Source organism: Sitodiplosis mosellana, unplaced genomic scaffold (assembly GCF_009176505.1).
Source record: "Sitodiplosis mosellana isolate CC-2019 unplaced genomic scaffold, AAFC_SMos_1.0 Smas_scaffold_19, whole genome shotgun sequence".
In the NCBI taxonomy this organism is placed as follows: domain Eukaryota; kingdom Metazoa; phylum Arthropoda; class Insecta; order Diptera; family Cecidomyiidae; genus Sitodiplosis; species Sitodiplosis mosellana.
In genome coordinates, this window is record NW_022595261.1 from 467508 (window position 1) to 489392 (window position 21885).

General features: G+C 34.8%; 1 protein-coding gene across 8 annotated transcripts in view; it reads right to left on the bottom strand.

Annotated features, from left to right (window-relative positions):
• Nucleotides 1–4032: 4032 nt before the first annotated feature.
• Nucleotides 4033–21885, bottom strand: part of LOC129568478 (protein madd-4) — an 82057-nt gene continuing 64204 nt past the window's right edge. For 3 of the 8 annotated variants that reach the window (XM_055446423.1, XM_055446419.1, XM_055446417.1), the window contains 13 exons: nt 21137–21355; nt 20671–20956; nt 20455–20609; nt 20102–20389; nt 19772–20037; nt 19642–19696; nt 19403–19487; nt 16921–17016; nt 9386–9640; nt 9149–9287; nt 8761–8954; nt 8496–8652; nt 8142–8368 (listed from right to left, as the gene is read on the bottom strand). In XM_055446423.1, coding sequence (XP_055302398.1) covers nt 8250–8368; nt 8496–8652; nt 8761–8954; nt 9149–9287; nt 9386–9640; nt 16921–17016; nt 19403–19487; nt 19642–19696; nt 19772–20037; nt 20102–20389; nt 20455–20609; nt 20671–20956; nt 21137–21355 — 2314 coding nt within the window. In that variant the 3' untranslated portion in view covers nt 8142–8249. Of the gene's footprint in view, nt 7926–8141; nt 8369–8495; nt 8653–8760; nt 8955–9148; nt 9288–9385; nt 9641–16920; nt 17017–19402; nt 19488–19641; nt 19697–19771; nt 20038–20101; nt 20390–20454; nt 20610–20670; nt 20957–21136; nt 21356–21885 lie in introns of those variants that run through there. The other 5 variants (XM_055446424.1, XM_055446422.1, XM_055446418.1 and 2 more) reach the window with 4 other exon arrangements.

Here is a 21885-nt window from a genome sequence, read left to right on the forward strand (position 1 = left end):
ACACACACACACACACACACACACACACACACACATACACAAAATCACACAATGAGTGAGAAAGCGAAGACAGGAAGAAAACGATAGAAAGAGCGTAAAAGAAAAATTAGATGGGAAATACACAGCTAAATGCCCAAACAGACAAACATCAATTTAGCCACAAGTAAATTGTGTGTCGAGTAGAAAACGAGAAATAAATAGGAATGGATGGGAAGCACATATAAAAGTATTAATGAAATAGATAACTAAATTGTTTGTTTATTCTGTTCTGGTGCTATTGCCACCGATGTTTTCGTTGATGGTGATGATGAAACTGGTGCTTTCGAGTTTCGACTGCAAGCGCACAAATTTTCTAACAATAAATGTTGGCGTAAATTGCAGCATTTTCCAGATCGAACTATGCCGATGATTCTCGGCAAACAGAACTTTTAAAATGCTGCACTTCAATGCGGCCATCGCATTCAAACACATAAAACGCATAACAACGTCGTCTTGAATTTTCACTGTAAAAACAATCGTCCAATTTTATTATTCAGCATGCGGATTGAATTCGCTGGCATTTTTTCTCCATACTTTATTATTTTCTCTTTCGCACCACCGTTGTATTGTAGATTTGCAAAGTGTCCACAATCTGGAGTTTTATTTGTGTGTGCAAGCTTACACACGAGACAAAAAGGGACGAGATTGGATTTATATTTATTTTCTTGTCAGTTCCGATCGCTACCAGCGCACGTACCAGACGAACACATTCAATCGCTTGCTGCAATTCATATAGATGCCAGGGAGATAAGGTACAGAATTGATTCATTCGATTTGAAAATTTTACGGATTCGGCCAAAAAACGGCTTAACATGATGATGTAAGAACAAGCACCGACACAAAAAGATGTGAACGTACAAAAACAATAGAAGACAAGAGCTGCATCAAAATAATTGGAAAAATAAATTTTTCGTGTTGAAACAATTTAGGTATTTTGGCATACGGGAAAAAGAGACAAAAAATGATTTATGCGATGATCTGAAGAACACGCCAACTTTTCCATCACTGCATTTCGTTCTTTTTGAAATTGTTTTGCATAGTTGTGATTACCAAATTGTTACAAAATTCTATCGAATAATTTTAAATGGTGATGCTTTAGCACTTTTGTATCGGTTTCACTCGAAAAAAAAAAATGTTCAAAGTTTTCGGGCCCGTTATTGAATCAAATCCATCTGCCCAGTAAACCTTACTGCGTTTTATACTGAATGCTTGCAACTTGCGAAACAGATAACGAAAAAAATTCAATTACTCATTACGAATCAGGACGCAGCAAAGAATAAAAGAAAATCTTCAAGTGCATTAGCAAGAAACAAGCATTTGTTCTTTCGTTTAATTGAAGAACTCTCAAATTCACTATTTAATCAATAAATGAACTTCTTTTAAACGTTAATTAGACTTTGGTTTGAATCCGATTTAAATTTCTTGTACCAGTAGGTTGGAATTGTCACTTTCACCGGAAATTATAATTTAAGATTTTGTCAACTCTGCCAAAAAGATTGAACAGTTTCAATTATTCGTATTTTTGCTTAAAATTTGCTAGTATCTAATTTTGTTTTTAATTATTGTTTATGGTCAAACATTCACAACGGCTTAAATCACTTATCACTGTAGTTTTTCCAAGTTTCCGCCAATAGCCTTATGTGCTTTGAAGGTAAACCAAGTTGAAATGTGTAATATTTCTGGTGCAAAATTGGAACTACTCTGTAAACGAATTTCTTTCTTTTTTTAAGTAGAAAAATATCCATGTTTTCATTAAATCCAACAAAATTAGTCTCTCGCAAGAGAGATTATGAAATTCAGAAGTAATGGCTTCCGCTATGCAGTGCATCAATTTTCCTTTTGTCTCATTTGCATTCCATTCACAAATGTGTCAACTTAGTGTTTTTGTTGTTAGACTTGAAGCGAATCGTTCCATCTCAAGAAGGAAACTCGCTCTAAAAACCACCATTGCCATTAAAACGATAATAAATATGCATATCTCTTTTGCAATGGATAATTTTAAAGATTTATTTTCCGCTTGAATGGTCACAATAAGCCGCCCAATTTCCACAACGCGCTGCACAGTGCACATACCCAACTAATTGTCGGGTAGAAAATAAAGTGTCGTTCAAAGTTTTCCACTATTTATTTTGTTCACGCTTCACTGTACATTTTTTTCTACATTGGTGCCTTCTGCATAGAAAAAAATATACACGTTACAAAGAATAAATAAAAAAAAATAATTCTTCAACATTACATAACAGCACCATATTCGTGTACACAAAAATACTTGAATAAATTAACTTGAATTTTGAAGTAAGTAAACTTGAAAGAAAGTGGAAAATTCTTGTAAACTTGCAATTTGATGTTGAAAACCAATGAAATAATGTTGTTGCAAAAGTTTAAGAGGCGTAAGTGGTATCTACACAATAAAGACCCAACAAACAAGCCTTATACATTTGCGTCCACAAACTTTTTCTCCTGCCACCGCCAACTCGTTTGATGACAATTTATTGGCAGAGCTTACGATAATGAATGATGTTTGCATTTAGTCGTTTGCTGAATAAACAAATTTTCCAAATATTAAGTCAGGAAAATACATCAAGAGCTTTTCTGTTTTGAAAACAACAAAATGTTATCTGACGTGTTTTTATACCGTGACCTATATCAAATTGCACATTTTATCAAAATATGTGAAATTGACTGTCTTAAATTAAAATTGTCATCAACTCTTCTTCTATCCTGAATAAATTCTCATAAAATGCTCAATTTTCCCGAAAAAAACAGTCAAATAGAATGAATGCATTTACTGAAATGCATTTGACTCGTTGTTCAGTAAACTGAATTAAATTTACCATGGAAAAGAACTGGAAATGGTATTTACTATATATATGCATTGAAATTGGCCTTGGGTAATAACTATACAATCAATTATAATTTTTATATTAAATCGATTTGGCTTTTTAGAGAAACTTAGAAAACAGCAAGTTGACAACAATTGATTGAAAGTTTTCAATACTTAACCATGAGATCAGATGTGCTGCAGCTCGAATATACAGTGATAATATATTCTAATAATTTTCATGAAAATACAGTGATTTCCAGGCTTTATCCTTACGAGAAAAAAAAGAGTATGAAATCTGTATCAAAAAAGATTGTGATTTGGATTACAGATACTAATGCTATATTTATCCAGACATTCCGTATGGCTGCATATTGAGCTGAGCTATTTACAAATAGCTGGCTGTTTGGTACATTTTCATTTTGTGACTATCGAACCATGTAAATTCATGTGAGATGATAAATGAATGACACAAATTCATGGAAAGGATGGAAAAAGGTGTCCCAAATTTATCATCTCACATGAATTTGCATGGCTCGATAGTCACAAAATCAAAATGTACCAAACAGCCAGCTATTTGTAAATAGCTCAGCTCGATATGCGGTCACACGGAATGTCTGTATTTATCATTCAACACTTTGATGCGAAAATTCCCCAATTTGGCACATTTCATTCAAACTATTTTCAGAAAAAGTGATATTTATTCTAATTAATAGTCTCATTGTGTCATGACGCATTGGTTTTTGGAAATTTGGTGCCACTGAGTCTGATTATTTTCCATTGTAGTGTCGTTTGTTTGGCATTATGCCTTAAATAAAATGACTCGAATTCATGTTGTCTTATAATACCACTGTTATTCGATGGCTTTTGAACACACAGAACATAACTTCATTCCTTTATGATTGCTTATGCTGGCATCGGATGCGTAGCTCGTTCGTTCGTTCATTCATTCGAAAATTCGATATTTTTTTATTGAATCATTTGGCAAACGAAAGTTATTGCTGTTTGGCAGTCAGAATGCATTGAGAGAAACGAGAAAACACGAATGAATATGCATACCAGTTTCCAGACGTAGGATAGATGCTTGGCTTTGTTGCAAAGACACAGCGTGTGGCTGGAACGGAAAAAGCTACATGAAATGGGACGCAGGGATGAATAAAATAAAACACACATTTCTTAGTTATTTTGTTAAAAATAAATAACATTACATTGTTGGCTCTGCTTTATTTCGATATCAATAATTCATATTTGATAATATCTTATCATACAATTGTTTGCTATAATTTATTACATTAAGTTATAGTTGCCCTAAACTCAACATATTTTTTTTTATTTCCATTCCATTCGAGTTGTTGATAGTGTTTTTTATTATCATTTTAAATGAACTATTTTGTGTTACAGGATCGAGAGAGAATACCAATCGTACTTAAGTGGAACTCAATTCTTAAACTGTATTGCGTAAATGAAAACCGAATGTACAAAATCTACAAGAGTAGAATGGCCCAAGGACTCGAATCAGCTTCCAAAATGCGAATAAATTGTACTTCTCTAAATTTTGTCTATCGGTTGGTGAAAATAACCAAATGCATTTCTCTGTTATTCCTAGTTTATTTTATGGGAAATTTTATGTAATATCGATTTTCAAGCCTTCTCAAATTGCACTATTTAATTAATCATACTAATTTCTTCAAAGTTCGGACGTGAGATTTTAATTTCACATCTCTGATGTTTCGGAAATGAAGAAATTGAATCAAATAGAATCACCAAAGAATAAATTATAAATAGAAATAAAGTTTTGTTTAATTTGTCATTCGTTATGTGAGAAATGGTTTACGTGAGCCATTATTTACATTTGAATGTGTGAATACAACAGAAAAACTTAGTTTCAACATATTTCCAAATGTAACAACTCCATTTAAAAGTGTGCGGATTTTATGTGGAGATGTTACACTTCAGAATAAATTCAATAATCAAAACTAAGTAACAATTTTGAGCTCACACATTCATTTGGTCGGCCAATTCACTTTTTTACAACATGTATTATATTAGCCATTTACTAGGGCAGATTTTTCACCAATGTGTCCAAAACGCATGAATACGGCATCGCATAAGGCAGTTATCGCATAAATATCGCGCGATAATTTTCTGCTTGCGTTGCCGCAGTATACGATATTTCAATGGCCGTCATCTTGCGACGCTTGCTTGCGTTCGCTTCGTTATATGTGTAAAGCAATTCGAACGTGCGTCGTAAGACGGATATTGAAATATCGTATACTGCGGCAACGAAAGCAGAAAATTATCGCGCGATATTTATGCGATAACTGCCTTATGCGATGCCGTATTTATGCGTTTTGGACACATTGTTTTTCACACATGTTTAAAATGAATGCAAAAACTCTCATAGCTAGTAAATTACGCGTGAAACGCCGCCTTCATTTAACAGGCCCGTTTCTATATAATAAACTCATACGGTGTGTTCGTCATTTTATATTAGGTTCGTATTATAGATAGCTAGCCAGTAAGCCACAGAGGGCCTTATATGTTCTACGTCAAAACAAATTAACATTGTTTCTTATGAATAGCAGTCATCCGCTGGAACAATGTCTAGCTTACAGAAATGAACTGTCCAATTGATATCATTACACAGGTCTAAATTGTGTTACACCATTCGCTATGCGGTCTCTTAGTATTATTTGCATTTAGCACAAATGTTCAATATTCATTAAGCCTCACGTGTGACACTTAATACAGTGTATCAATAATACAACAGCACAAATTTTTACCTGCCTCTGAATAGCGATCTTATAAAATATCATTATTCGATTTGTTTAAACTTAATTATTTGTATATGTGGGACCGATATTTTATATGTAGTTTCATTGAATTCATCTATAGTTTTCATTATTCATTGAGTGTAAGTGTGTATGTGTATGTAGATGTGAACACAGCTACAAATATTAGTTGTTATGAGTGTATTTACATTTAATTCGGCTTGTAATAACAGAAACCAAAATTGATTTTAATTTGTTTGAGCAAAGGCAATGAAAATTATGTAAATTATCAAATCTTCCACTCCTGAAAAATGTTTTAGTGTGTGTTGTTTAATTTATAAATTTTAATCCATTTCTTCTTGAGTTTGTATTCTATAGTCGTTCTCCATGGTGAAATATGGTATAAGTATATGAATTTGGCCACAATGTTTGAGTGTCACTTTTTGGAGAAAGGGTGAGAGCGCCACGGTGAATGAATGGAAACTTTCAACAAACTTGCTAGCATTTAGCCCGCACTAAGTACGGAGTACAAGCCTGTGTTTTGGTTCTGCATTGCATGCAAATATACGGACGACCTACGTGCGGGCTAGTACTTAAGATATGTTCGAAAGTTGTAAATCGCAAATGGACGTAATCTCTTTTAAAACACACAGAAAAATATCTGTAAGAATCTACACGATGATACCAATCAAAATTGGATTTATATGACAAATCGTGTAAAACGTTAAAATATCGTGTAATTTTTAATGTTTCAAAGTTGACGCAAACATTCTCAAGGAAAAATCCAAGTTGACTAAATTGCTTTCTTGGCTCCTACAAAGCATTCGTATTCATATAGAAGTTTGCAGCGCCAAGTGATCGCCAACACTACTTGAAGTAGAAAAAAGCCTTGAAGTGAATTTGACTTGACATTTGGCTACTTCAAGTTGTTTTGGCGCTTACTTGACGCCTTAAACTTATTTAAATTTAAATACTACTTGGTAAGCGTCTAAGTAACAATTTCGTTGGATTTACTTGGATTCTTTCTTGAGTTTGACAGATGCGTATATCGGGTAATATTATTGGCCAATTTCATTGAATTATTTGATATTACACGATATTTCATCGTTTTTACACGATTTGTTATATGAATCCAAGTTTGATTGGTATCATCGTGCAGATTTTTACAGATATTTCCTAGTGTGAACTATTTCAAAATATTTACATTTGTTATTCGATATTTCAGCATCCCGTCGCACACACAGGGAAAAACAACACAACAGAATATTTGCAACGCTGTCTTGCGTTTCATTTCATGTAGGACGCTAATTCAGTACGACATAATGCGGCGGTCAATGAGAAATGCGCGCAAGCGAATTCCGCACAATGCTATCACTATATCTGCCTTATGCGATACTAAAAATATACACTTTGGACACATTGCTTTTTAACACTCGTTCATTAATTTGTTTCTCAGCTCCATAAAGGGATGCTGACCAAGCAAATCTGCGTATGAAATATAGCAACCAAAAACTTTGGGATCAACGTGACTGGGTGTATTAGGTGCGGGATAAGAGCAAATGCAGTCATGACTCGTGGAATTGTGATTTCAGAAAAAAAACATTCCCTGCTGGATGTCATCAAAGCCAACGTCTAATTTTATTCAGCTACAATTTAGACTATTTGTTTATTTTTCACCGTTAGAAGAAGATACGTGTATACCAAAGCTTATAATTTGCTTCTCTCATCATCAAATTGAAAAATATAACCTAACAATTTAATAAAATCCCGTCAATCTGAAATTTTCAATCGATCTCGCGCAAATATAAAAAAATCTTTTTTAAGACTAACGTGAAAATATTTACAGAAATTCAATTTGAAAGTAATGATTACTCAATAATCCTGAGATCATTTACGATACTTTTAAATACAGCATTGCATTGAATAAATTTTGAGACAAAAAACTAATTCAAAAATTCTTGTAATAGACTTAATAAATGAGGGTTTTACTTAAAAACATTGGATATGATCATTGATTTTGCTTAGATAAATTTATACTGTGCCTCTCAGCCGCTTTCGCACGAGTTTAGTCGGTGCTTAGGATATCTTACCTTTTTCGCAGCAGTGTTGATCGGCCAGTCGAAAATAACCATTTTTTTATAAAATTTATTTTGTTAATGGACGTGAACAAAAACTTAATCAACATGATAATCGATTCATTGCGAAATTAATTAGTCGTAAGCACAGTTGCAAACTGATTAACCATATCAGCGAATATTTTAAATGATCGTCAGAAGATGTTTCCGTTGAAATTACTAGAAATTACGGATAAGAGATGCAAACAATGCAATTAGTACTTCAAACACTTACAATAAAACTTCAGAAGAAAAAATTATCATTTTCAAATTAGAATACTAAACAAAAATAAAATGTATAAAAACGATAATGAAAATGTTGATTTTGCTTTTGCTTACCGGCTTACAAATAATAAAAACTGAAATGAAGCAAAGAAATCAATGTGCAAATCTGTGTGAATTTTTCCAGTATGATTTATTTTTGATAAATAATTGGGTCAAAAGTTTGACAAATTGAGTTTTGCTTATTCAAAATAATAACTAAATCAAGTTGAGTGTTTATTTCTAGAAATTATTCTTAGATTTGCACGATTTACAGCATTTTTGTTGATATCGATGTAATTTACAGAGACCCATTGAAAGAACGTTCCCACAGTATTTGGAGGTGTCTTTACATTGAGCATCTTCATCAAAATTTAACCAAAAATACAAAAAAAGGAAAATACGGACAAAAGTTGAAAGAAAAATGTAAATAAAAATCGATTACAAACAAAAAATAATGGGTAATGTATTCTGAATGGTTTCACTTACGATTTTCAGCACATGGAGATCCCTTGCATTCTTTTTTCATAGCCGGCCTTACAATATTAGCATCCCGGCAAGCATTATTGGCACGTCGATTTGTTCCATACCAAATACATCTCACCGACCGATATTTAGTACCCTGGCCACCGCATGGAGCCTTACACTGCGAAAAAATCCAAAAAAATATGGAGCAATTGATAATTAGCTTCCACTACACAATCAATCGATGGACGCTTAAAATAAATGCATTAACAATATCGTTGTAACCTACATCAGTCCAATCGCCCACAACACGCCATGTAGGCATACAACGTTGATTGTCGCATTCTTGTCGAGTGATTGGCTTTTCGGATGGATCACATGAGTCGCTTTCGGTATTATTTGGAAACAAGCACTGCACATTTCGATCCTGTATGGCTTTATTTCGTCGATGGCAACGCGACTGAAGGCAAAGTGTCCATTCACCTGTGGAAAATTATTCACACTCAATATTATAGCGACATCTATTATTAAATAATAAATGCCATTCTTTCTATAAAATATCTACAATTCTATACAATCGATGCATATTTGGAGCGAGAATATTCACATTTTTGCCAACGAAAACTAAAATATTTTTGGTTTATAAAACATTACTAAAGGAATTGTTGAACACTTACCTTGTATCCATTGTGCACATTCTTCACCACCGCATTTTTCAAATGTTTCTGGTTCCGATAAACCGGCATCCTTACACAATACACTATCTACATTCTGAGTTGTATTATGTAAGCGAACCAAACATTCAGTACGTCGGAACTGTAAACAATTTTAACCAACAATTAACATACACAAAAAATGGCATATTCTCAGTTTATAGAGCATGTCGAAAAGGAGCTTTTGAACATTTAAATTACCTTGTATCCAACTTCTGGTCCACAAGTTTGTGAACATTCAGACCATGGCGCTACCATCCATTCAAATTTAACGCTATCTCTTAGACCATTTCCCAGTACCGTCACATTTTCTGCATCTTGCTCAAATTGCAATTGATTGAAACCACCAATTGGATCATCATTTTCCACCGCATCAAAATCCACTCCTTTCATGCCATGTTCCATTAGGACATTTCTTCCCTTCGAATTTGAAAAACTCTGAAATGGCCACAAAAACTACAAGCAAAAATATGCAACAAATTAGATTTCCGTTTCGAATACGTTTAACCGCCGTTTGCTTATTAAAAGCAAAGTAATTTAATTTCAAACTTGTCGTTTTGTTTTCATCGCAAATAAAAACGCTTTAATATACATACATATATTAAATATATTCAAACAAAATGTTCAAAAAATGATGCTCATTCTGCATTTTAGCCGCATATCTTATAAACGAGTTCAATTAGCGCTTTTTTCTATTTATATTTTTTTTTCGATAATGCGCACATATGCATACAAATGAAAAGGCAAATGGATATAGAACAAACAAAATATACTACATAAACTAAAAAAGAGAGCGATTTTATATGATCATTTTACCGGTTAAATAAATCAAATATGACATAGTTTAATCGGCTTTGCATGCAAAAATCAAAATGAACAATTTTAATGGGTTTATGAGTAACGATTTTGATCTAGTATTTTAATTGATTTGCATGAATACTGCATTAGTTCAATTGAACATTTAGTCGGAAAATATCTGAATATTACTCAATTAATTCAATGTATGATATTTATAAATAAGTTTATTGAAATTTTGGATCACATGTACGTATTTTTTTTTTCGAACTGATTATTGAAAAGTAATTAGTGGAAAAATGTTAGTTTCGTAATTCATTGCCGAATCAACATCATTTACAAACAGCATTTTTCCCGAGTAAACACCATAATGAACGTTGACTATTTAAATATTGGCATATCTTCTGTAATTGGCACTTGATGTATAAATAAATAAATGGTCGGTTGAATGGTTTTTGTTGTGGTTGTTGTTGTGCCATCGCGTTCAAATAAGCAACAAAATCGATTTGTGGGCAGAAAAATGCCGATCGATCGAAAATGGCTTTCCAAATAGAGCAAAGTCATTTTAAGTGAGGAAAATGTGCTTGTTGATGTTCAGCCACCAATTACGCATTATGTGATTCTAAACGCAGTTCGGTTATCACAACTTCTTAGATTTGGACGATTATTAAGTTATTTGGCTGTGGAAAACAGAATTTCGAACAAAAGCCCACAGAACGGAAGGAAATTTGTTTGCACAGCGATAAAATTGGAATGGAAGCAGACAAGAAACGTCGAAAAACTTCATTTCCAAAATACGGCTTCAATCGGGAGAGACCGTTAAATAAGAAAAAAAACGACTCAAGCATAAATGCTTATATTGAAAGTTGTCTATCGGTTTTGCTAACTATGAAATAGCATGCGATAGATATATTAATCATTTCAAAGTTTTTGCAATGGAGAAAATCAGCCAACTAAATGCGCATACGAAACACTATTGAATCGTTTGTCTTGTGGTTGTGGGTTAGCATTTCGAAACCAGTGAAATCGACTCAAAAACATTTACCCTCAAAATGCCAGAAAATAATACCCACTCATCGATCTCAATAAAATTGTTTCTCATGCAATAAGCACAAAAACAACTACGACGACGACAATGTTCAATGTTCATGCTAACAATCAAAACGATTAAATCGAAAGCATTTAATATGAAGCACTCAACGGAGGTTTCCTGATTTTTACGAATTATTCATAATGTTGATTTTTGATTACCTATTAATTGGGTGTGTGATCTTGATTTTTGGTTGGTTTTGCGTGTCTCAATGTGTTTGTCCATGTGCGTGTCCTCCCATGAACGGTCGGATTTAGGTGTGTGTGTGTGTATGTGTGTGTTATTGTATTGTGTGTGTGTAAATTGTGCGGATTGTATGTGTTTGTTTTATTTTTCAACCAAATTTCATAACGACATTGATTACCAAAATAAAAAAAAAGTTTAATTTGTTATCGAATATTTTTTTTGATAAATTCAAACTTGCACGAAAAGACGTTTATTATAATAAATTTTAATGTAATGCTGTGAGGTGAAATCATGCTTGTTTTAAAATTCGACGGGTTTCAAATCATTTTCTTTAATGCCATGGCTGCAGCATATAACATTTGTATTGCTTGGAAATTGATCTGCACATCTGCTTATTTCGACGATAATTATTCTATCTCGGTATCAGTTTGAAAGCGTATTTTTGAACATTTTGAAATAATTTGTCTGCATAAATGTTCAACATTTTCAAACAAACGCCAACGATGACATCTTATTTCGCATATACACCATGAATTGGTTGTACCAAAGCGCATAACAATTTATGCCAGTATGTGTACTGCTAGACTTCTCCTTCCCCCTTTCTAAATTTATATACGAAAAAGTTTACTCTCTTGAACAATTGAATGCTCGCGTAGCCATGACACAAAGTAGAACTAAAATACTTTCAAATGTTGATTTAAAGTACCTCACTATCCGTTCTTCCAATTTACAGTACACCGAATATGGTAATATGTTTGTTTAAATGTTTGTTTATATTTGCGCGCAAAAAATGCATGCAAAGCATCAGACGGAATTTACCTATGCAATCGGAAGTGCTCCAGTTATGATTCAAGTTATTTACTTGGAGGATTTTCGATTTTGAACGAGAAGAAAATGTGGTTCACGTCCCAAATGTGACATTTCTGAACTTGAAGGGGTTAAAATCAATGTGTTATGCATATTGCATATCTTTGAGAAATGTTGAGCATTTCGTATTCACATCAACGGAAATAATATGAGGTGTTGATCTTTTCGTTGAGTCACTAATGCTGCCGGTTGGTTCAATATGTATCAAACGTCTCAAGTATTTTTGTTAGTATTTTCGTGCTGGCAAAACATTATAATAATTTGGAGGGTGTCGGTTGAAAATAAGTAAACATGGAATTTCCCATCAAATAAGAATGAGGGCTTACGCGCTCAACGCTTCATATATGATTCCATTCAACACTTTAAATTCCATATTTGCTTATGATATTGTCTTGAAATACGCAATCGAAATATCTTCGGCTCATACTTGTTTCCGAATTTATTTATTCGTGTACCCGTTTATTTTTCTTACATTGAATGTAAATTACAGAGCGTGCTATGAACTGGTGTCATCAGTACTAACTGACGTTAGCTACTGAGCTCAGCTGCTGACGCGTATGGACACTACTGTACTCTATTTCTGTCGCATTCATGAATGCGACTGATCATGGTAAATTATTCTCCACTTTATGTACATTCTTGAACAAATTCTATCTTGAAGAAATCGGCGACAATATTCGGATAGAACATGGAATTTTCGAATGGAAGTTTAAATAGTTCTATGGTTTTGAATACTTTACCTTCATACGTTAGCACCTTGGGAAATTCAAATGTCAACACATTGATACGACTCAAGTCCGTGTCCATGTCTAGTCAATATAATACCATATAATGAGCTAATAATTCAGAAGAATTTTAGGTATCATTTAACATGAAAGTCGCTTTCAATTTATAAATATCATGTTATACTTTCTGCCATGCATCAATAATTCATCTCACGGTAATCATATGTAAACTTTCGTTAACATGCACGGTCGGTGTCTGAATGGGGCAGGCCGTGAACGTTTGCGTTCAATCATTTGCGTTCAAACTCAATTCCATAAACATTTCCGCCGCATCAATTATTCATTTTCTAATTATTTCTGGAACTCTTTTCATTTGAAAATATCTACATAAATTATTTTTCTCGCTCATAATCTAAAACATAGGTCGCGAATCCGTTTGAAATTCCAATCGAATTTCATTTTTGAGCATTTATGGATTTCATTCACTACATTCATGACATTTTCTTCTAGGGGGATTTAACTACGTGAAAACTTGTAAAAAAATGATATAAACGCGCACGAAATTGTTACATTCACCAGAGAACTTGCATGATTCCACTCAGTTGACAAGTTCCGTATTAAAACAACATGCGCGAACGCGCGCGAGTTCGTGTGCAAACTTGTAGCTGGACGACGCGCACACATCAGTCGTTCCATTTATTATATCTGGATTAACTTTTTCTTCAACACTTTCTCCAGCTCTTTAAAAATATTTCTCTTGTCCATTTTATAATTATATAAATCTTTGAACTTTTGGAAAGGATGTGAAAAATCTTTATACACGTAAACAACCGATTTTTAGCTTGAAACGCGTTTTAATTGTCAAATAACAACTTGAAAAACGCGCAAAACCATAAACAAACTTGTGTAAACTTGTGACCGTGCGCGTCAGTACGTACAAGGAACGCGTCGAACTCCCGCGAATCAAGCAAACTGGCAAAAAACATGCTGAACTCGTAAGAGTTAAATTCCCCTAGATTTTCTTTCAGTTTTAATAGAATTTACGTTTGTTGCTAAGACTTTGTTGGTGAACCACCACAGAGTTGCCGAAAAACATCGTGAATATGTTCACATTCGATTTTGCATTCAGTGCAAGATTATGACGTTACGATCTTTGAATTAAGCCCGAAATAAATGTTTCTATCTAACACATGCATGGCTGATGAATCGCGCGCGTGCAGCCCAGCCCAGCCATGTGCGCGTAAACGTATAACATTTGCTGTGAATAATGTTTGTATTTTAACTTAAATGAAATTATTACTCGAAAATTGAATAGAAAAACATGGAAACGAGGTGAAAGGCAAAGCGGGGAAGCGTACTCGAGCAGACAAAGTATTCTTTCAAGAAGAGGCATCCATACCGTGCGTTTGCAAGTGTGGTAAACTTAACAGCCGACAGCGAAACGGAACGAATCAAGCTAAAAAGTCGTTGAGATAAACCGAGAATAGTCGAAAAGAAAAGAAAAGCAAGAGAAATCGGTGCCATTCAGAAAACTGATGCTTAAAATAAACTTATGGCAAACGAGAGTTCATTTTCAAGAACGAAAGCAAAAAATGGGACGTTTATTCGTTTGGTGGCCGCGTTGCTCGTGTATGTTTATACGACACAAGTAACATCGTGTTTTGTGCAAACATAGGAAACTTCGTGCGCGCTCAATAAACACACATGTAATTTCTTTCTGAACAGAAAGAGCGCTTTTCCCAACGAAGATTTGGATAAATTATAGAAAGGATCTACGGCCGCGATGGCGGCAGCCACAGCGTATGTTTGTAAGACTCATTACACAATTCACATGTGATTCGGGCATGATGGAATGAGGGCGAATGAAACGGAGCGGCGCTGATTCCTTTTTTCGTTGCAAGCACGTTTGCCCTTTTTAGCATATGGCCTCAAAATGTTTCATTGAGATGACAAACCTAACACATCGACTGAGCGCCGAGATTCAATGAATTGAGTTCACCCCGGACGCATAACCGTACAACTGGTAAATTCGTCGTTTGGACTCCTTTTTTCTTGTGCCATGTAAACTACGTACTATGTGTGGACGGCATCATGTACGCGAGTGTAATTTATTACGAAAGCATAAGCTGCAGCATTGTGTAAAACTTGTTCTTGTTCCGCATCAAACGCAAAAACATAATCCATAGCCAGACTACGAGGCCCATGGTGATTTCAGTGTGTTTAGCTCACTGTAGCTAGGACATCACGTCGGCATATTCACGTTGGCGTTTGATATCCTGTTTTTCCTTACAATTATGTTTAACTTTATACAATTTGGTTGTTTTTTTCTCTTCCGGTTCGTTCGTTTGTTCGCCATGTGAGAATATGTGTTGCACACACAATTTGTTTGCTCTTTGTTTCTGTTTCGCTCTCCCTGCTTGACTCTGCACATGCTTTTGGCTATGTTTAATTTTTATTTTGTTTCTTGACTTTTTGTCGTGTTTGCCAAACGATATTATGGCTGTAAACTCAAATGCAGACAAATATATTAAAAATATGCGAAAAACATCGAAAGCCAAAATGCAAAAACACACGAAAACTTTGTGGGACAATTTTCTCTGCACTTTTTCCCTCTTTTGATTCGGCTTTCATTACCAATCTCATGCAGTTGCAACGTTCTTTCTTCATTCTTTCACTTCCGTTTTCGTTTCGTTGGTTTTATGAATTCGGATACGGATGCTGTTCCCAAAGCAAGCTGTGATTTTCGTGTGCTGATTGAAAATTTCCTCATTTCACTCCATGTTTCACTCCAAAAAAGAAGGATAAAGCATGGTTTAATGCTGCTCGGCAATATTATTATTTTCCACTTTTAAAATATGGCCAATATACATAGATTCCACTTGGTTTGAACATTTTCTGTACAAATCATGCCCATGTAATTGCAAATGACTGCAACGCAAACTTTTCCGTTGCACAGTAATACAGCACGCGATATTCATGCATTGTACTGTGGCATGATATTTTACAATGTGAATGTTTTCCGTTATTTGAAGAGAGTAAGGAAAAAAACACAATGCACCAAAGTCCAATGATTTTGCCTAATGATTTGTCAATTTCGCCATTTGTCTTCGGAGCAAATGAATTGGAAAGCATAAGTTTTCTTTAGTAACTTTAGCTTGAACGGCGGAACGATGACCAAAGAAAGTTGTTGTTGTCAAAGTGCTTAAGACTGTCAGCACTTTGTGTTGTGGTTTTAAAACTACACAGCCAAATTTATTTACTCCGGCCACAAATAAACTTGGCGACAGCATACAAATTGTAGCCCCATAAACTGGTGACCGAAATAAACTATGAGAAAGTTGTTAAAAGACCAATGGAAAGTGAGGGAGAGAGAGAGAGAAAAATACTGCTGAGCTAAATGCCTTTCGAATATTTTCGATTTTCTAATTTAACTGTGATCAAATGTTTCCACGTTGACTGTGTTATTCGAGAACAAAGTTTTCGAACTAAAGAGCAACCGAAAGAAGTTTAATAAAATTAAATGGAAAACTGCGTTCTAGGCGGCTGGAATATATTTACTCCTAATAAAAAAGAATTTATACATGTGATTGTGGGTAGAAAAATGGTGAAGGTGCAAATGCAAATACTAACGTAACCATCAAACGACAAACAAACCAACAAACCAAACTGGAAAAATTTCAAACGAATAGAAACAGAAAATAAAAACACACGCCACATTGATGGCATCTGTCAAAGGATGGGAAATTTCAGACAAACATAAAATAAACACCGAAACACATTACAGGAAAAAAATGAAACCATAAACAAATACAGACCGAAAAAAAAAATACAGACCACCACATTTTTCGAGTTATGAACATGAGAGAAATATAACACCACGGAATGAACGAATAAAAACATAAAACGAGGTTGTTGAAAATGGACAGAAAATAAAGAGACGAAGGTAATTCAAAAAAAACACACAAAAACACATAAGATGCAAGTTTTTCGTGATTGCCAAATATAATACCAGGAAGAGTGTAATTTAAAGTTATGACTGTGTGACAGAGAGCATTGATGTCGATTTATCTCACCTGTAGACTAGCCAACAAATGTTGAAAATGTGGCATTGGGACCGTCCTCGTTCCAGAGCTACTGGCTGCTGACAGTGGACTGTCATCATTCAATTCCTATATCAGATTCATTTTAATCGGAACCACGCACACACACAAAGAGCAAAAGAAATTTAGATTTTTTTTTCTGCATTAAACTTACATTTTGAAAAAAAGAAGAATATTTCATTTTTTGTGGCAAACAAAAAAGTCGAACCTAGCGAAATGGTGGTCAGAGTGCTTTTTTCCTATTCTGAACATTTGGGTACAGAAGATTTACTTTAAGCTTATGTGTGGTTTCTCCGACAACATTTTCACGAAACATATTCATCATTTCATTTTTTATCCTTTTTTTGCTATTGCTTCAAAGCTATCGAACTCATGAAGCAGAGTAATTGATTGCTTCATACTTTAATAGACTAGTCGCACATTGAATTCCGAATCGGACAGAATTTACAAATAAATTTTAATTAAGAAATACTTTAACTTCAATCCATATGCCAACTTAATTTAATCAGTTCAATTAATCCCACCCTTAAGTGCTTCGCTGTTTGAATGGGACTCAATTGAAATGCACAAATGAAATTCAATGCCAGAAAATGAATCAACTTTAGCAAATTTAAAAATACCAGTGATTTAATTTCAGAGAGTTAGAAAGCAGTCGATGATAACTAGTGCGGAAAAGTGGTACATGTGTGTGCAATTGATATCTGGCTTCGAAGTGTATTGCCAGCGTAAGCGTTTTATGTTTAATGGGTAATTATTATCTAAATAATTGAATGGCTAATTGTGTTAATCAATAATTCAATTAGGGATTCCATGTCGAACACTGCAACATTATTCTATGTCTTATGGCTAGCGAAGAACAGAAAAAAATAATACAAAATCCATGGGGCCATGAAAATTCGAGAAAATGGCTACAAAGCGAAAGACGTTCATAATTAGCGCATATATTAACTTATAATTTATTTAATCATTTAATCAATTCGATGGCATGTCAATATTTAATGGCGCCTTGACAAGGCGAATAAAAGCGAACGTAAAAAGAGGGAAAATGAGAATGTTTAAGACTGTGAAACAGTATAAGCAGCCATAGCTTCGGCATTTTCGCTTGATTGATTAATAGGAGCAAAAAAGTATTTGAAAAAAAAGAAAGTGCCCAAAGACGAAGATAAACTTATTGATCCCCATTGTATGAATTCTCGTATATATTTTTTCTTCACATCGTATTTGCTTCCATCTTAAACAGTCGAGAGCAAGTTTTCGTTTCTATTTTCCATATAAAATGTACTCGTCAATTGGATTATGGCTATTTACACTTTTGCCTACTTCCATTTGAGTTTTCTTCATTTTTATTGTGCGAGCGCACTCTGTCTTAAAATGAATTCGATCGAAGAGCAAACTTCTTAAGGGTTAAGTACGCTCCATTTAACACACACACACACACACACATAAAGAGAAAAAGATCGAATGGGATAGAGTGGGAAAGAGAAGAGAGAAAATGGAATTTTGAGTAAAAGCCAACAATGCCGTAACGCAAAACAAGGAGACGAGATTCGAGAAAACAAAATAAAACCAACTGAAAATTCTTCAAAAAAATTTCAAGTGCAACGGATGTTAAATTTCATTTCGCCTTAGCCTTCAACATCTAAAGTAGACTACTTATTCGATGTGATTGATAACCGATATACTTTCGTCTAAAAGTGGGCAGAGTGCTTTTCTATTTACAAATGCCCTTTGTACAATGAATGAACCCCGGTTTGCCGCACTTTCGATTGACTAGCCTAGCATAAATTACATGCGCCATTGGCATTTGGAGCATTTCGAGTGGCTATGATGATGATGATTTTTATCCATCTTTTACTCCCCCACTCAACGGTATTCAACGCTCTCGATGTTTGCGTTTGTGTTTTTTTTAAGAATCGAAATCAAACAAAAATAGTTATTTATTGTTGAAATGTTTTTAATTGAGTCCGTTTGGAAAAGCACAATGAGTGCAGAAAGCGTCCGATAACCGTTGAATAAACAGATTATTCAGCATTGATTTTTCTGCAGCTGGTGAATATATGTGTGATGTGTATGTGTATGTGTGTATGTATTGTAAGCAATTGTTTGTTAGAGAGTTAAGCGAATGCTATGTTTGCTTTGTGGTGAATAACAAACACACAAAATATGGATATTCTGTCTATATATGTGCGTGCATCGGTTAGTGTGTGCTATATATTTTTTTCATTGGGAAATATACACACAATTTCTCCCTTTCACTCTCTCAATGAATGAAAGTCAAGCTTCACTCAGTTGGAAATTGTTTGCACAATGAAGAAGTGTAGGTACCCCACACAACAACAGAAAAGTCTATTGTATGCTTTTTGTTATTTCTTCGATTCGGAAGAGAAAAAAATACATAGGGAAAAATCAACAACAACTAAATCTAAACCAAAAATACTCTATTTGTTGTACTCACTTCGTTTTGGGTTGGTTTTTTGTCCGCATGACGTATATTGTTGAAATCCTTTTGGTGGTTTTGGTCTTTGTTCAATTGATTAAGTCTGAAATTGAAATGAGTGGAACAGAGAAATGAAAGTGGTAAGGATGGTTTGGATAAACTCCAGCCGATTGGTTTGAAAGCTTTCTCTTGAAAAAAAAAAAAAACAATGCATAACATCAAAGTGTGGGGGACATCAACAAACATCATTTTCTTACCGACTGCCGTTGATGTTTTTCGCTGGCACTTGATATGCAACTGTTCTGTCTTCATCTGAAAGTAACATCAAAGTTGTTATACGTACTGTTAATGCACAGTGGCCAAAACAATAGAAATTGAAATACTCACCTTCAACATCGATAATGTTTTCTTCTTCTTCTTCTTCTTCGATGCTTTCATAGTCGACTGGCGTTGCTTCACGATCTCCCGGTTTCGGTTTGACTTTTAGTCGTAGTTCAGACATGCTCAAACCAGCATGGCATGCATACACACCAGAATCACGATATGTAACATCTAAAATTCTAAGTGCACCCTTCTTTGATAGCTTGACATTCCGAGTCTTTGTAAGAAATTTCGAGTTTTTACTCCATCGAATTTTCGTACGATTAAACCGACTGAAAATGGTATTTCGTGTTTTTTATGCATTGTAGTTTGGGTGTCGATAAAATCGTAACTTACCTTTTGACAGGACACTTGATTTTAATCTGTGTGCCAAGAAATACGGTGGCCGCACCGCCAATTTTGAGTGTAACTTTAGTTTTCTTTGGATCATGTTGAATGTATGTTGTGTTGCTGGCTGCTATAGATGGATGTTCATCTTCGGGTGCGCAAGGTTTGGTGTTACATGGCTTCTGGCTCGCTGGTTTCATGCTGGGACATAGATCATCACGACGTTCGACCTTGTGCTCTTGGGCCATGATTTGCTTACATTCAACCTTTCTCTCCTTAATACCTCCACCACATGGTCTGCAAAAAAAATATTCTTAACTCAATTGAAATGTTCAGAGAGGAAGACGAATAAATTCGCATACTTTGAGCATTTAGACCAGCCGGAAACTTCCCAACGAACCGGGCAATCCAATATATTACAATACTGTCGCTGCGCTGGCGGTGGTTGTGGACACATCGAATCAGGCACAACCATAGTGTTTTCGCCTCCTCGCGTTACTTCGTGAATACATTGCACCTAAATAATCCAATTTATGTGAACAATCCACTTACAAATGAATCTAACGAATTGATCTTACCCCACGTTCTCTGATGCCAATACCGCACGACTTTGAGCACGGCGAAAAATCAGAATAATTCCATCTTGGTGGACACGGGCGATCATTGCAGGTTCGAATCCGAGCTTCTGGTTTCGTTTCTGGTGAACATAGAAACGGTGAAACTACTTTGCCTGTATCTTCACGCACACAGTTTATTATCAGTTCTTCTACACCGCCCAAACAAGAAGCACTGCAGCTCGTATATCCCTGTTCTTTCCAAATATAAGTTTTACCGGGCTCTGAAACGCCAACCTTGATCGAGTCTCTGTTTAATAAACAAATATGATAAGAAAAGTTATGGTTCATCTTCTTGATTGGCCAAATATGTTCGAGTGCAGATTAAATTGCGTCTCAACATGGATATGAATGTGCAATGTGTTCGTAAAAATAAACAAAACATAAAAAAAACAAAGCTAAATGTAACGAAACGGGCATGGACAGCTACCTTGGATAATTATCTTCATACCCATAAGCCATAGAACATGGTTCCATAACACAGCGTTCGACTTGCGGTGGAGGTTTTGGTCCTAAGCAAAACGAATCATTGTGTAGGGTGGCCAAAGTTTGCGACAATTCTAAGAAAATTTTACATCGATACTGCTTCGTACGGATTCCTTCACCACACGTCACACTGCACGGCGACCAGTGCGTATCTTTGATGAATCTGCAAGAAATCCACAAATAAATATTAATTATTATATGATAAATTGAGTGCACTTGAGATGATTTAAGCCAGGCAGCAGCATCAGACGTAATTGACAAACGATTATGGCTTTAAGAAAACCAGACGCAAAACATACAATCACATTATAAACGAACGAAGTTCTTATTGAAAATATACTTTGCATGAACTTGATTCCATATTTTTTTGTCATAATAGGACAGGCGCCAAAAATCGATGTTCCACTAATTTATTCAAAAGCCTACAATTGAATTAATATCATCGTATATATAGACCATAGGGAAATGAAGCGATTGGCGATTGGAAATTGAAATATAAAATATTAAATACCCAGACTGGGTGACCCAGCTCACGTGTGTCCAAAATTTGAGCACTCATGTGCACTTTAAACTGTACACGGGATATATGGCAGTATTTATTGAGCCACTTGATTTTTGACATTATAATTTGTCGCCTTCAATGGTTTCACCTCTGTGGGTATATAAACAAAAGGTCGGGCACATAAATACATG